Source organism: Etheostoma spectabile, unplaced genomic scaffold (assembly GCF_008692095.1).
Source record: "Etheostoma spectabile isolate EspeVRDwgs_2016 unplaced genomic scaffold, UIUC_Espe_1.0 scaffold00004905, whole genome shotgun sequence".
NCBI lineage: Eukaryota > Metazoa > Chordata > Actinopteri > Perciformes > Percidae > Etheostoma > Etheostoma spectabile.
The window spans coordinates 59610-75677 of record NW_022603208.1 but is presented as its reverse complement, the minus strand read 5'-3'; the positions used below and the strand labels follow the sequence as shown (position 1 = coordinate 75677).

Sequence of the window (16068 nt, the reverse complement as noted above, 5' to 3'; positions counted from 1 at the left end):
TGTATTGACAGGGAGAGCCTATCCTGTCAGCTGTGTTGTTGATGGCTCAAGAGAAAAAAAGGAAGGTACTCAGCACTTGCCCTAAAGCAGTATCTCCGGTTGCATGATGTGTATGACGTCATTTGGATTTAAAAGGCTTTTTAGAAGAAGAAAAACACTTTAAAAAGATCTAACACCCAGCAGGGTGTATTGTCTTAGCCTCCCCTTTTGAATACAACATTCAAATTACAAAACAAAAAGTTATATCCTCAGAAAAATGGATTTTGAGGGGTATAGCTCCATAGAGTCCCATTCATTCTGCACTGGCCTGTGAGCGCTCCAAGTGGATGTCTGGTGGAACTCCAACTAGTTCAGAAGCAGGAAATATCAGGACAGTGGAACTTGGTGGTGATGCGTAGCTTGTTCAAATATCTAAGGCAGTCAACCTCGTCAAGTGCTGGACCCAAACTAGTTAAACTGAGAAAATTTGCTGACAGTCCAATTCAGTTTAATCAAGAACAGCAACGGGAAACCAAAATGAGAAGGAAGAAATGAGAAGAAGAAGGAATACACACGTCAGAAAAGATAGATGGTGACCCTGACCAACACTTCTGAGAAAGCACAGAAGGCTTGCTATTTGGTGGTGCCACGGATTCCTAGAAGTAAGAAGCCACACACACACACACACACACACACACACACACACACACACGGTGGAAATGTGTAAAGTTATCCTTGGGACAGAAGTAGCTAATAAACTGAAAGCAGTACCTCTCTCAAATGACACTGTGAGGAGGAATATTGACCTACATAAGTCAATTAACACCGATCCTTTCTACATGAATCCAGTAGCCTCATAAATCCTACTGACCGGCCCCTCATGGTCCAAATAGGAACCTCATCAAACGTCTGATTTTGATAAGTGATCAATCCTAACATTGTCCTCTAGTTTAGAGATAGATTGATGAATACACATCATAGCATATGCAGTTTGGAATTGCTGGACACCTCAAATGAGGGAAAGCTTTGCATGCTGAAATAAAATATCAAACTCTGTAAATATTATGCAAATCTACTGCACAGTAGTAGATGTGAATAATTTAAGGGGATGACAATGAGGATTCCTGGCTATATAGAGACCTTTCTCTTGTGAACATTGACGTTCACATCTTATCAGCAGTTTACAATGCATATGTATTCAGAATGTTGCATTCTCTCACTATTTAAAATGGATTATTTCAAGTCATGGTGTAAAAATCCCTAGCTGATGAGTGAACACTGGTGGCAGATTGTTCCTGCTTAGTGTTAATGCCTCTAAAGCATCTTCTTTCACAGAGAGTTTATAGATGCAGAGATTAAAGTGATGAGGCAATCAACCAACCAGCGGGTCTGTGAACTGCTCTGGTTTAAGTACAAGGTTTGGCAGGGCTGAAGTCCAGCCTCAAACACTAGACCTGCAAAATATGCAGGCAGCGTTTGAGCCTTCAAAGCACTTCCTTAAATTTAAACAGCAGAAAGATACATGCAAACATTCATTCTGTTGGAAGAAATCATGCTGGCATCCCTACCTGGAGTGAAGCAATGAAAGAATTATTTATCAGCTCCATGGGTTTGAGATTCAGGGCTTTGTGGATTGGGAAAGATTATGAGTAAATTGCATGCAGATGAGCCATCAAAGCCAAATCTCTCATTGTTTGTTTGACAGATTTGGCTTCCTCTCACTCGCTTCTTACTGTATGTCAGAATCAAAAGATTTGTGTTGAGATTCTCTGAAGAAAACCTCTTTACTGTTTTTCACAAGGTGTAAGTTTCACAAGAAACTAACACCTTGCCATTATTATTACCAGAACAGTGACAAAAAATGTGACTAACATACAATGCAACAATTGAAAATGACACCAGAATGTCAGGCCTTTCAGAGGAATCAACCAGGCAATATGATGTGAATTTAACTGAAAGACTGTGCATAAATTGGGTTTAGAAAAACAACAACTTAAACAGCATATCACCACCTGAATTATTTACTACAGTATCTGGGAAGACGCCTGCGAGCTAGAATAGGAAGTCAACTTGAGCTGCACTTCTGTACACACACGACATGCCTCACTGCCCGTATCATTTACCAAACACACCCCCTAAATTTGGCAGTCTATTTAAGCTGCACAATTTACCCACCTCGGCTTTGCCAGTGCTGCTGCTGCCCTGCACCTGGATCGCTGCCCGGCTTCTAGCCCCACCTGGTGGATGCAGGTCAAAGCTACTTTATCATCACTTCCCAATATCCCATGTTAACCCAAACTGTGGGGAGTGATGAGGTCGGAGTTGCAATGTTCTGCTGTTATGATGAACATAAATAAATAAGCATTTCAAATGTGAGTTTTCTGACTGAAAATTGTTTGGTCTAGAGTCGTGACAGAACCACTACCTCAGTCTTATAGAGGTTTGAACTACCTGTATCAGGTAGTATCAGACGCAACCAATGTAACTAGTACAAATAAATTATAGTGAAAAAACTGTAAGTCAAAACCTAAACCTAACTCAAAAAACCTTGGATATGTTTCAGTCTAATGATGTGTGATGATGTCATTGAATTGCCGCTGGGATGTATGCTGCAGGAACTAAAACAAGCACACTCTTTACAACATCTAGAAACTGTTGTGTCGAGCTTTGGCAACTTGTTGTTTATCTCTGAGTGGGTGTTGCTAAGCATGCATACTCTTTAATCAGCCTGCTTCACATGCTTATAGCCACATGCTGCACAGGGATAGGTACAGAGCTCTGACTTGAGACTTCTCTGTGTCAAGTGTTTCAGGTGTGTCTTGTTGTTATACATCACTGGTGCAATGTAAAGTACTCAAAAATACTCAAAATTAAAGTAGTGCATAAAAAACAGAAGATTCACTTCCTTTATGTGTAATACTTTTGGTTGGTTTTCTGTTAATTGTATTCCTGTTTCCTAGTACAGATTGATTATTCGGGAGAAACTTGCAAAATTAGTTCCTCCTAAGTTGATAAAAACAAAAACATAAATATAGTGCTACTATTTGTTTAAATTACCCAAAGGAGACTGCATTACTCTTGTTTAGCATGTTTTCACTGACTTCAATGTTCAAATCTGCTTCCTTGATGATGGATTGAATTTAATCCCGTCAGTCTTTCTCAACAGATCTGGAGCCTTATAGCAGAGCTTAGAGAGGAACGTCCAATAGAGAAGTTCATGAACATGGTAATATTCTGATAGTGTGGTTTTGACAGGAAGATTGTGACAACGGTTTAACCCCATGGTGTGTCTATTAGAACAGAACATCGTGCAGTCAGGCAGGATAACTGGACGGAGACTCTGACATGTCTATCTTTGTGATACTGGGACTGCTGGTCTGCACAGAGGCACAAGGTAGGATCAGAACTCTGAAGTCTGGTAACGTCTGATCAACAGATACAGCCATGATACGAAAGGCTTCTTTATGAAACTGAGCACCACAGGGTCGCTTCAGATTTCTTCTTATGATTACTGATACACACGTCAGGAGTGAATTGAATTAGCTTTTCTTTGTGATGAAATGAACTAAATGGTCACATATCTAAGTAGAGGGACTGATTTCTAAGAATACATGTAAAGTGAGTAAAGTAATTTAATTTCAATAAATATTTCCTGATTCTTTCTGTAGATAAAAAAAATTGTTACCAGTTAAGACTTAAAAGATTTAAAGGTTAGGGATTGGCTGTAGTTTCCCCTCTATCCTGGGCCAGCTGTGTCTAAAGTTAATATTATTAGTGGTCGTAGTCATTTGGAATAGAATGGTGAAGCATTTTTTGTTTTTATTTTATTAAAATGTATTTTTAAAGATAATGACGATCCGCTGCAGTATGTCATACATGAGGTACATAAATGGAGTATTGACTGAATTACTTAATAATATGTGGTGTTTTGATCATATGCTGTGTCTACTGTTTTCCAGAGCCCAGAGCTGAGACTCCTGTGTTTGTGAAGAAGGGAGAGGACGTGTTTCTGAATGTCACAATAGCAGATGTTACTAATGAAGATTTTGTTTTCTGGAGATTCAATAAAACCGTTAATTTAGTACGATTTGATGCTGCTGCAAAACCAATAATCTTTAGTGATTACTCTGGAAGGATTGAGGTGCTTGAGAAATACTCTGTGAAACTGAAGAATCTACAAGAGGCAGACAGTGGAGTTTATACTGCAGTACTGTCTGGGAGTGAAGACAAACAAATAACTGGATACAAGATCACAGTCCAAGGTGAGTTTATTAACAATCAGACACTGATGGAGAGTTTCTGCTGCCATGTTTCTAAAACCTCTCCACCTGCCTCTCCCCCCTCAGATCCAGTGTCTCCAGTTATTCTGTCAGTGGACTCTGTGTCCAGCAGCTCAGTCTGGTGTAACCTGACAGTGAGCTGCAGAGCACAGGACTCTCACATTAACAGCACCTTTAGATGTGACACCCACACCTGCAGTCAGGAGGGAGGAGAGAGACCACAGGTCACACCCTCTGCTTCTGCTCTCCATGTCTACCTGTCCAATGGCTCCATCATCTGTAACCATAGCAACCAGGTCAGCTGGACAAAGGACATGAAAACAATTAAAACTGTCTGCCAACATGCAGGTAAGACTGAAAGACAAACCACAAACAGCAGATCATAGCCTAATGAACAGTTTTAGACTTAGAGCATACAAACACACAAACACATTGTTTTCATCTGAACATGACTAAACCACCTTGCAGGGTGAAATACAAACACTACCTCAGTCTAATAAAGGTTTTAACTACCTGTATCAGGTAGTATCAGACGTAACCAATGTAACTAATAGAAATAAATTGTAATAAAAACAAAACTGTGAGTCAAAACCTAAACCTAACTCAGAAAACCTTGGATATGTTTCACTCAAATGATGTGTGAAGATGTCACTAAACTGTCATTGCGTTGTATGCTACAGGAACTAAAACAAGCACACTCTTTACAACATCTAGAAACTGCTAAGCATGCATACTCTTTCATCACCCTGCTCACACGCTTATAGCCACATGCTGCACAGGGATAGGTACAGAGCTCTGACTTGAGACTTCTCTGTATCAAATGTTTCAGGTGTGTCTAGTTGTTATATATCACTGGTGCAATATACGTAAAGTACTCAGAAGTTCAGTTCAAATTAAAAGCGTGGCCTGCATAAAAAACAGAATACTCACGCCCTATTTTTGTGATACTTCTGGTTGGTTTTCTGTTAATTGTATTCCTGTTTCCTAGTACAGAGTGATTATTGTGTAAAGAGGCCTGTGCGGGTTCCCCTTTTTTCAGCAAACAATGAATATAATCAGTGGAACATAGAAGTACAGTTTACCAGTTTACCATAGGTCTCTTCTGTTTTGTACACTTAGTCATCTGAGAATGCAAGAGGTGCTGAATAGCTATGATAAAGGAAGGGGTTACTCTTGCAGTAAATACACAGTACTGAGCAGTTTTCTCATGGTTCGTTCCTCATCTTCTTGTCTTGACATGACAGTGAAAATGATCCTGAAGCTAACTTGCAAAACTAGTTAAGTTCATTAAAAAATAACAGAAATATTTTGGTAGTTTCTTGACAGATCTCGAGCCTTATAGCAGAGCTTAGGGAGGACGTTGATGAACATGGTAACATCCTGACAGTGTAGATGTAGAAGATAGACAAAGTGTGGTTTTGACAGGAAAGAGTAAAAGATTGAACCCTGCTGTAAGACTAAACGACAAACAGCTGATGATAGCCTAATGAACACTTTGAAATTTAACAAAAATGTATGTATAAGTTCTGAACTTGACTAAACCACTTCGCAGGGTATAAATGTTACATAACCCTTGTGTTGTCCTCGGGGCAATTATGACCCGTTTTCAAAGTTTGTTGTATGAGGAATATGGGTTTCTCTGAACCACAATGTCCGAAAATAACATGGATGTAGGGTGTATGTTGTATGGAACCCATAGTTCTTTGCGACTAAAATTAATGATTACTTTCGTGGAAAATTGGGTGTTTTATTTTATTCATAGCATTTTTTTTAAATGGTTTCAAAACAATATCCTAACTAAACTTTGACATAAGCCAGACTGTGATCCACTCAACCTCCTCTGAGAACTATTAGTCTAAAGGAATCATAATTTCTTAATTTTTTTGAAGTGACAAAAGGATAGACAAAAGGGACAAGCGACAAAAAAAAGTAATTTTCAATTTGACCCAGAACAATAACAGGTTCATGGTTGACAAGAAGACAACACAAGGGTTGAAGGAACATTAAATGACAACAATTTGAAATAAAATAATATGTGTAACTGTGTGGTGCATAGAATGGGCCATCTGCCTCTTTAAGTGTATTATTAAACAGAGAACACGTGGGACAGCCCTTGATTGTGAGTGTTTGAAATAGCACAACTATATATACCTGTTAAACTGAAGAACAAATAAATAATGCATCATTATCATGCTGTTTAACAGTCTGTAGAACTCAACTGCACTTTACTGTGCATGCATTCTGAATTGTAGGAGTTAAAATACAAAGTACACAAGATATCTTACCTGATGTGTTTAGTCTGGTCCTGGTGCCCTGCAGAGTCCCAGATAGGATCTGTTGTGAGTATTGTAATGTTGTGTTCCAGGTCCAGATAGTGGCTCTGCTGGTATCTCTGTGTGCCTGCTGAAGACAGCCGTGGTGTCCATCAGTCTGATCATCACGTGGGTGCAAACATTGTAAGATTTAAAAAATAATTGTAAAAGATCTGGGAAAAAATGCATTTCAACTCATTTGTAAAGCTTACATGAATCTTTAATGCAATTTTACAAGTGTAACTTCATGTAAATATTATTTCTTTCCAAGAAGACTCCACAGGGCACCTTTTTACGCAAATACAATGATTCTTAATTATCTATTGATTATACCTAATAATAACTGTGCTCACTGTGTAAATAAAATGATTGTCCAGAGATGTTCCAAAATCCTTCAGGAGCATGTTATCTTCTTAACAAAAACAACATTTATATTCTCATCATTTAGAACAAAGATACAAGAAATAGCCTTCATGTAACCCTGCATGTTATAACAATGTTCTAACAATATGTACTGTATGTGTTTGTGTTATTAGTATGTTATTATATTTGTTCACCTTTGGGTGACTGCAGTTTCTGCTACATGCACCATTATCTGAGAATCATTAAAGCTATACTCATATTATATTTTGTGGTGATTTTGTGAATTCATGGAAAGATCCCGGCTGCTGACTCAACCCAAACCCGGGGTAGATTGTGAGTTTTCAGCAAGGAATCCATCAGTTCTACTGTATTGTTACAGGAAACACACTGATTGTAAAACATATTGTGAATATTTACTGACACAATGAAAAATAAAATATTTATGAACTGAACTTGAAGGAATCCATCTTTTGAGCATTAAGGTGCTTTAAAGGCTTCCTTTCTTACTTTACCATAGGTCTGTTTAGTTTTCCACTCCAGTCATCTGAGAAAGTTAACACAGAGCTATGAGAAAGGAAGTGGTTATTGTTGCAGTGCAGTGAGACACACAGTATAAACTACAGCATTTAGTAGTTTTTATGCAGTGGACTCAATTTTGAAGTTATTTAATTCTTTTGTTCCTCATCTTATTGTCCTTTCAAATGACATGGAGAAAATTATCCTGAAGCTAACTTTCGGGGGAAACTTGCAAAATTAGTTCTTCCTAAGTGGATAAAAACAAAGACATAAATAGAGTGCTACTATTTATTTAAATTACCCAAAGGAGACTGCATTACTCTTGTTTAGCATATTTCATGCTTCCTTGATGATGGATTGAATTTAATCCCGTCAGTCTTTCTCAACAGATCTGGAGCCTTGTAGCGGAGCTTAGAGAGGAACGTCCAATAGAGAAGTTCATGAACATGGTAATGTTCTGATAGTGTGGTTTTGACAGGAAGACTGACAACCCCCTTGTGTGTCTGTTAGTACAGAACCCAACACCCACACCGTTGCATCGTGCAGTCAGGCAGGATAACTGGACGGAGACTCTGACATGTCTATCTTTGTGATACTGGGACTGCTGGTCTGCATAGAGGCACAAGGTAGGATCAGAACTCTGAAGTCTGATAACGTCTGATCAACAGATACAGCCATGATACGACAGGCTTCTTTATGAACTGAGCACCACAGGGTCGCTTCAGATTTCTTCTTATGATTACTGATACACACGTCAGGAGTGAATTGAATTGGCTTTTCTTTGTGATGAAATGAACTAAATGGTCACATATCTAAGTAGAGGGACTGATTTCTAAGAATATATGTAAAGTGAGTAAAATAATGTAATTCTAAGAAACGTTTTCTGATTCTTTCTGTATGTAAAGAAAAATCAGTTACCAGTTAAGACTTAAAAGATTTAAAGGTTAGGGATTGGCTGTAGTTTCCCCTCTATCCTGGGCCAGCTGTGTCTAAAGTTAATATTATTAGTGGTCGTAGTCATTTGGAATAGAATGGTGGAGCATTTTATTTATTTTATCAAAATGTATTTTTAAAGATAATGACGATCCGCTGCAGTATGTCATACATGAGGTACATAAATGGAGTATTGACTGAATTAATTAATAATATGTGGTGTTTTGATCATATGCTGTGTCTACTGTTTTCCAGAGCCCAGAGCTGAGACTCCTGTGTTTGTGAAGAAGGGAGAGGACGTGTTTCTGAATGTCACAATAGCAGATGTTACTGATGAAGATTTAATTTTCTGGAGATTCAATAAAAGTGTTAATTTAGTACGATTTGATGCTGCTGCAAAACCAACAATCTTTAGTGATTACTCTGGAAGGATTGAGGTGCTTGAGAAATACTCTGTGAAACTGAAGAATCTACAAGAGGCAGACAGTGGAGTTTATACTGCAGTACTGTCTGGGATTACAGACAAACAAATAACTGAATACAAGATCACAGTCCAAGGTGAGTTTATTAACAATCAGACACTGATGGAGAGTTTCTGCTGCCATGTTTCTAAAACCTCTCCACCTGCCTCTCCCCCCTCAGATCCAGTGTCTCCAGTTATTCTGTCAGTGGACTCTGTGTCCAGCAGCTCAGTCTGGTGTAACCTGACAGTGAGCTGCAGAGCACAGGACTCTCACATTAACAGCACCTTTAGATGTGACACCCACACCTGCAGTCAGGAGGGAGGAGAGAGACCACAGGTCACACCCTCTGCTTCTGCTCTCCATGTCTACCTGTCCAATGGCTCCATCATCTGTAACCATAGCAACCAGGTCAGCTGGACAAAGGACATGAAAACAATTAAAACTGTCTGCCAACATGCAGGTAAGACTGAAAGACAAACCACAAACAGCAGATCATAGCCTAATGAACAGTTTTAGACTTAGAGCATACAAACACACAAACACATTATTTTCATCTGAACATGACTAAACCACCTTGCAGGGTGAAATACAAACACTACCTCAGTCTAATAAAGGTTTTAACTACCTGTATCAGGTAGTATCAGACGTAACCAATGTAACTAATAGAAATAAATTGTAATAAAAACAAAACTGTGAGTCAAAACCTAAACCTAACTCAGAAAACCTTGGATATGTTTCACTCAAATGATGTGTGAAGATGTCACTAAACTGTCATTGGGTTGTATGCTACAGGAACTAAAACAAGCACACTCTTTACAAAATCTAGAAACTGCTAAGCATGCATACTCTTTCATCACCCTGCTCACACGCTTATAGCCACATGCTGCACAGGGATAGGTACAGAGCTCTGACTTGAGACTTCTCTGTGTCAAATGTTTCAGGTGTGTCTAGTTGTTATATATCACTGGTGCAATATACGTAAAGTACTCAGAAGTTCAGGTCAAATTAAAAGCGTGGCCTGCGTAAAAAACAGAATACTCACGCCCTATTTTATTGATACTTCTGGTTGGTTTTCTGTTAATTGTATTCCTGTTTCCTAGTACAGAGTGATTATTGTATAAAGAGGCCTGTGCAGGTTCCCCTTTTTTCAGCAAACAATGAATATAATCAGTGGAACATAGAAGTACAGTTTACCAGTTTACCATAGGTCTCTTCTGTTTTGTACACTTAGTCATCTGAGAATGCAAGAGGTGCTGAATAGCTATGATAAAGGAAGGGGTTACTCTTGCAGTAAATACATAGTACTGATCAGTTTTCTCATGGTTCGTTCCTCATCTTCTTGTCTTGACATGACAGTGAAAATGATCCTGAAGCTAACTTGCAAAACTAGTTAAGTTCATTAAAAAATAACAGAAATATTGTGGTAGTTTCTTGACAGATCTCGAGCCTTATAGCAGAGCTTAGGGAGGACGTTGATGAACATGGTAACATCCTGACAGTGTAGATGTAGAAGATAGACAAAGTGTGGTTTTGACAGGAAAGAGTAAAAGATTGAACCCTGCTGTAAGACTAAACGACAAACAGCTGATGATAGCCTAATGAACACTTTGAAATTTAACAAAAATGTATGTATAAGTTCTGAACTTGACTAAACCACTTCGCAGGGTGAAACACAAACACAACCAACATACATAAATGTTACATAACCCTTGTGTTGTCCTCGGGGCAATTATGACCCGTTTTCAAAGTTTGTTGTATGAGGAATATGGGTTTCTCTGAACCACAATGTCCGAAAATAACATGGATGTAGGGTGTATGTTGTATGGAACCCATAGTTCTTTGCGACTAAAATTAATGATTACTTTCGTGGAAAATTGGGTGTTTTATTTTATTCATAGCATTTTTTTTAAATGGTTTCAAAACAATATCCTAACTAAACTTTGACATAAGCCAGACTGTGATTTACTCAACTTCCTCTGAGAACTATTAGTCTAAAGGAATCATAATTTCTTAATTTTTTTGAAGTGACAAAAGGATAGACAAAAGGGACAAGCGACAAAAAAAAGTAATTTTCAATTTGACCCAGAACAATAACAGGTTCATGGTTGACAAGAAGACAACACAAGGGTTGAAGGAACATTAAATGACAACAATTTGAAATAAAATAATCTGTGTGACTGTGTGTGGCATAGAATGGGCCATCTGCCTCTTTAAGTGTATTATTAAACAGAGAACACGTGGGACAGCCCTTGATTGTGAGTGTTTGAAATAGCACAACTATATATACCTGTTAAACTGAAGAACAACTAAATAATGCATTATTATCATGCTGTTTAACAGTCTGTAGAACTCAACTGCACTTTACTGTGCATGCATTCTGAATTGTAGGAGTTAAAATACAAAGTACACAAGATATCTTACCTGATGTGTTTAGTCTGGTCCTGTTGCCCTGCAGAGTCCCAGAGTGGATCTGAGTATTGTAATGTTGTGTTCCAGGTCCAGATAGTGACTCTGCTGGTATCTCTGTGTGCCTGCTGAAGACAGCCGTGGTGTCCATCAGTCTGATCATCACGTGGGTGCAAACATTGTAAGATTTAAAAAATAATTGTAAAAGATCTGGGAAAAAATGCATTTCAACTCATTTGTAAAGCTTACATGAATCTTTTAATGCAATTTTACAAGTGTAACTTCATGTAAATATTATTTCTTTCCAAGAAGACTCCACAGGGCACCTTTTTACGCAAATACAATGATTCTTAATTATCTATTGATTATACCTAATAATAACTGTGCTCACTGTGTAAATAAAATGATTGTCCAGAGATGTTCCAAAATCCTTCAGGAGCATGTTATCTTCTTAACAAAAACAACATTTAATTCTCATCATTTAGAACAAAGATACAAGAAATAGCCTTCATGTAACCCTGCATGTTATAACAATGTTCTAACAATATGTACTGTATGTGTTTGTGTTATTAGTATGTTATTATATTTGTTCACCTTTGGGTGACTGCAGTTTCTGCTACATGCACCATTATCTGAGAATCATTAAAGCTATACTCATATTATATTTTGTGGTGATTTTGTGAAATCACGGAAAGATCCCGGCTGTTGACTCAACCCAAACTAGGGGTAGATTGTGAGTTTTCAGCAAGGAATCCATCAGTTCTACTGTATTGTTATAGGAAACACACTGATTGTAAAACATATTGTGAATAGTTACTGACACAATGAAAAATAAAATATTTATGAACTGAACTTGAAGGAATCCATCTTTTGAGCATTAAGGTGCTTTAAAGGCTTCCTTTCTTACTTTACCATAGGTCTGTTTAGTTTTCCACTCCAGTCATCTGAGAAAGTTAACACAGAGCTATGAGAAAGGAAGTGGTTATTGTTGCAGTGCAGTGAGACACACAGTATAAACTACAGTATTTAGTAGTTTTTATGCAGTGGACTAAATTTTGAAGTTATTTAATTCTTTTGTTCCTCATCTTATTGTCCTTTCAAATGACATGGAGAAAATTATCCTGAAGCTAACTTTCGGGGGAAACTTGCAAAATTAGTTCTTCCTAAGGTGATAAAAACAAAGACATAAATAGAGTGCTACTATTTATTTAAATTACCCAAAGAAGACTGCATTACTCTTGTTTAGCATATTTCATGCTTCCTTGATGATGGATTGAATTTAATCCCGTCAGTCTTTCTCAACAGATCTCAAGCCTTATAGCAGAGCTTAGAGAGGAACGTTCAATAGAGAAGTTCATGAACATGGTAATGTTCTGATAGTGTGGTTTTGACAGGAAGACTGACAACCCCCTTGTGTGTCTGTTAGTACAGAACACAACACCCACACCGTTGCATCGTGCAGTCAGGCAGGATAACTGGACGGAGACTCTGACATGTCTATCTTTGTGATACTGGGACTGCTGGTCTGCATAGAGGCACAAGGTAGGATCAGAACTCTGAAGTCTGGTAACGTCTGATCAACAGATACAGCCATGATACGACAGGCTTCTTTATGAAACTGAGCACCACAGGGTCGCTTCAGATTTCTTCTTATGATTACTGATACACACGTCAGGAGTGAATTGAATTGGCTTTTCTTTGTGATGAAATGAACTAAATGGTCACATATCTAAGTAGAGGGACTGATTTCTAAGAATATATGTAAAGTGAGTAAAATAATGTAATTCTAAGAAACGTTTTCTGATTCTTTCTGTATGTAAAAAAAATCAGTTACCAGTTAAGACTTAAAAGATTTAAAGGTTAGGGATTGGCTGTAGTTTCCCTTCTATCCTGGGCCAGCTGTGTCTAAAGTTAATATTATTAGTGGTCGTAGTCATTTGGAATAGAATGGTGAAGCATTTTTTGTTTTTATTTTATTAAAATGTATTTTTAAAGATAATGATGATCCGCTGCAGTATGTCATTCATGAGGTACATAAAAAGAGTATTGACTGAATTACTTTATATTATGTGGTATTTTGACCGCATGGTGTGTCTACTGTTTTACAGTTAACTCGTAATTTTGGACTAATGATCCAAAATATAAGAAATATAATAGTAACCCGGTAACATTTAGTATTGACCAAAGAACACTACACTGTGTTTGATTGTGTGTCTACTGTTTTCCAGAGCCCAGAGCTGAGACTCCTGTGTTTGTGAAGAAGGGAGAGGACGTTTTTCTGAATGTCACAATAGCTAATGTTACTGATGCAGATTTAGTTATCTGGAAATTCAATAAAACTGTTAATTTAGTACGATTTGCTGCTGGTGCAAATCCAACAGTCTATAATGGTTACTCTGGAAGGATTGAGGTGCTTGAGAAATACTCTGTGAAACTGAAGAATCTACAAGAGGCAGACAGTGGAGTTTATACTGCAGTACTGTCTGGGAGTGAAGACAAACAAATAACTGGATACAAGATCACAGTCCAAGGTGAGTTTATTAACAATCAGACACTGATGGAGAGGTTCTGCTGCCATGTTTCTAAAACCTCTCCACCTGCCTCTCCCCCCTCAGATCCAGTGTCTCCAGTTATTCTGTCAGTGGACTCTGTGTCCAGCAGCTCAGTCTGGTGTAACCTGACAGTGAGCTGCAGAGCACAGGACTCTCACATTAACAGCACCTTTAGATGTGACACCCACACCTGCAGTCAGGAGGGAGGAGAGAGACAACAGGTCACACCCTCTGCTTCTGCTCTCCATGTCTACTTGTCCAATGGCTCCATCATCTGTAACCATAGCAACCAGGTCAGCTGGACAAAGGGCATGAAAACAATTAAAAATGTCTGCCGACATGATGGTAAGACTGAGAGACAAAACTATAAACATCATAGCCTAATGAACAGTTTTAGACTTACAGAGCATACAAACACACAAACCCATTGTTTTTATGTGAACATGACTAAACCACCTTGCAGGGTGAAATAAAAACACAAAAGGTTATTTTCAATTTGACCCGGAACAATAACAGGTTCATGGTCGACAAGAAGACAACACAAGGGTTGAAGGAACATTAACTGACAATAATATAAAATCAAATAATATGTGTGACCGTGTGGCAAAGAATGGGCCATCTGCCTCTTAAAGTGTATTATTAAGATAACACGTGGGAGTGTTTGAATTAGCACAATTATGTACCTGTTAAACTTAAGAACAAATAAATAATACATCATTATCATGCTGTTTAACAGTCTGTAGAACTCAACTGCACTTTACTGTGCATGTGTTCTGAATTGTAGGAGTTAAACTACAAAGTACACATATATACATATCTTACCTGATGTGTTGAGTCCAGTCCTGGTGCCCTGCAGAGTCCCAGAGTGGATCTGTTGTGAGTATTGTAATGTTGTGTTCCAGGTCCAGAGAGTGTCTCTGCTGGTATCTCTGTGTGCCTGCTGAAGACAGCCGTGTTGTCCATCGCTCTGATCATCATGGTAGCTGCTGTCATCACTGTTCACCTCATGGAGAAGCTCAAGAAGAACAAATAAAAATTAAAGGTTAAAGGTACACTGTGCAGCTTTTGAACACTAATTAAAGCAGTTTTTTATTTGATTTTTTTTAACTAGAGTCCCTGTTTTGTTTGTACTGTGCACGCTTGAGCTCTCAGAGACGTGGCTCATTCCTGCCACTGTAATCATGCTGATTGGCAGTAGGTGGCAGTAACACACCAGGAAATACACCAACAAAGCCAGAATACATGGACATAAACAATATAGGATTTAAAAAATATTTGTACAAAATCTGGTGAAAATGTATTTCAACTCATTTGTAAAGCTTAAATGATACTTTTAACACAGTTTTGCAAGTATAACATCATGTAAATATTGTTTTTTTTCCAAGAAAACTCCACAGTTTTTACTTCAAAGGCCCCTTTTACGCAAATGCTAATGATTCTTAATCATCCAATAATCATACCCAATAATAACTGTGCTCACTGTGTAAATAAAATGATTGTACAGAGATGTTCCAAAATATTTTAGGAGCATATAAGCATGTAATCTCCTTAACAAAAAATAACATTTATGTATGTATGTATGTCAGTCATAGGTTATATAATGTAACCCTGAATGTTGTTATAGTCATATATGGATGTGTATGTTTATTTTTACATTATGTTTTTATATCTGTTCATTTTTCGGTGAATGCAGTATCCAAGATTCATTGAAGCTATACTCAGCATATATTTTGTAATGATTTTGTGAATTTCCATGTATAGTAAATACATATCATATGTGAATTAAAATGCACACTTGGACTTTATCCTACCTCTCTTTGGAAGATGACAAATTGTTGCAAAAAATATGATCAGAATGAGAATAATAAAGACAACAGCAACCACTGTGTCAGTAACATTACTGCGGCGTACAGACAGTGTAAAGAAAAACAAAAGCTGGGTTAGAAAAGTACGCCTGGTTTAAATCATGCAACATAGCTGAAAATGCAGAACTTAACACCATGTAGTGTAATATTGCAATTATGCAACGGTTACCAACTATATGAAAATATAATCAACTGGATGCACATGGGGCAATTCAAGATGAGAAGCAACAGAGGCAATATGTAGTCCCTCCCTGTTTACTCAGCTGACTGATACTACTAAGCTAACGTAAGCTTTGTAGAGATTGTGGGATCGTTTGGTAAAAGACCTGAACTATAGTAATATTCATATAATTGTATATTTAATACCCTAAAATAATAATACAATACTGTCAGGTTGT

The 16068-nt window shown here is 37.8% G+C and overlaps 3 protein-coding genes across 5 annotated transcripts; all 3 read left to right on the top strand.

The window, feature by feature from the left end:
• The first annotated feature begins 553 nt into the window (after positions 1–553).
• LOC116677346 (uncharacterized) lies at positions 554–6723 on the top strand. 2 transcript variants are annotated; one of them, XM_032507902.1, is made up of 4 exons: positions 554–641; positions 3939–4241; positions 4326–4607; positions 6625–6723. In XM_032507902.1, exons 1-4 carry the CDS (start codon positions 569–571, stop codon positions 6717–6719), a joined length of 753 nt encoding a protein of 250 aa, XP_032363793.1. In that variant the 5' UTR covers positions 554–568; the 3' UTR covers positions 6720–6723. The 2 variants fall into 2 exon arrangements, with proteins under 2 accessions (XP_032363793.1, XP_032363794.1); XM_032507903.1 differs by lacking the exon at positions 554–641 and adding an exon at positions 3271–3373.
• Positions 6724–7821: 1098 nt separating this feature from the next.
• LOC116677347 (uncharacterized) lies at positions 7822–11915 on the top strand. The gene is made up of 4 exons (XM_032507904.1): positions 7822–8076; positions 8639–8941; positions 9026–9307; positions 11344–11915. Exons 1-4 carry the CDS (start codon positions 8028–8030, stop codon positions 11436–11438), a joined length of 729 nt encoding a protein of 242 aa, XP_032363795.1. The 5' UTR covers positions 7822–8027; the 3' UTR covers positions 11439–11915.
• Positions 11916–12666: 751 nt separating this feature from the next.
• LOC116677345 (uncharacterized) lies at positions 12667–15185 on the top strand. Of its 2 annotated transcripts, none has more exons than XM_032507900.1 (5): positions 12667–12795; positions 13482–13784; positions 13875–14150; positions 14708–14854; positions 15001–15185. In XM_032507900.1, exons 1-4 carry the CDS (start codon positions 12747–12749, stop codon positions 14836–14838), a joined length of 759 nt encoding a protein of 252 aa, XP_032363791.1. In that variant the 5' UTR covers positions 12667–12746; the 3' UTR covers positions 14839–14854; positions 15001–15185. The 2 variants fall into 2 exon arrangements, with proteins under 2 accessions (XP_032363791.1, XP_032363790.1); XM_032507899.1 differs by having other exon boundaries at positions 12668–12795; positions 13869–14150; positions 15001–15058.
• The last annotated feature ends 883 nt before the right edge of the window (positions 15186–16068 follow it).

What these genes read in the sequence shown, in the direction of transcription:
- LOC116677346 (XM_032507902.1), top strand. Translation starts at nt 569, where the DNA reads ATGGTGACCCTGACCAACACTTCTGAGAAAGCACAGAAGGCTTGCTAT. An exon ending in ATACAAGATCACAGTCCAAG is followed by an intron (nt 4,242 to 4,325) that starts GTGAGTTTATTA and finishes CTCCCCCCTCAG; the next exon opens with ATCCAGTGTCTCCAGTTATT. An exon ending in AACTGTCTGCCAACATGCAG is followed by an intron (nt 4,608 to 6,624) that starts GTAAGACTGAAA and finishes GTTGTGTTCCAG; the next exon opens with GTCCAGATAGTGGCTCTGCT.
- LOC116677347 (XM_032507904.1), top strand. Translation starts at nt 8,028, where the DNA reads ATGTCTATCTTTGTGATACTGGGACTGCTGGTCTGCATAGAGGCACAA. An exon ending in GGTCTGCATAGAGGCACAAG is followed by an intron (nt 8,077 to 8,638) that starts GTAGGATCAGAA and finishes ACTGTTTTCCAG; the next exon opens with AGCCCAGAGCTGAGACTCCT. An exon ending in ATACAAGATCACAGTCCAAG is followed by an intron (nt 8,942 to 9,025) that starts GTGAGTTTATTA and finishes CTCCCCCCTCAG; the next exon opens with ATCCAGTGTCTCCAGTTATT.
- LOC116677345 (XM_032507899.1), top strand. Translation starts at nt 12,747, where the DNA reads ATGTCTATCTTTGTGATACTGGGACTGCTGGTCTGCATAGAGGCACAA. An exon ending in ATACAAGATCACAGTCCAAG is followed by an intron (nt 13,785 to 13,868) that starts GTGAGTTTATTA and finishes CTCCCCCCTCAG; the next exon opens with ATCCAGTGTCTCCAGTTATT. An exon ending in AAATGTCTGCCGACATGATG is followed by an intron (nt 14,151 to 14,707) that starts GTAAGACTGAGA and finishes GTTGTGTTCCAG; the next exon opens with GTCCAGAGAGTGTCTCTGCT.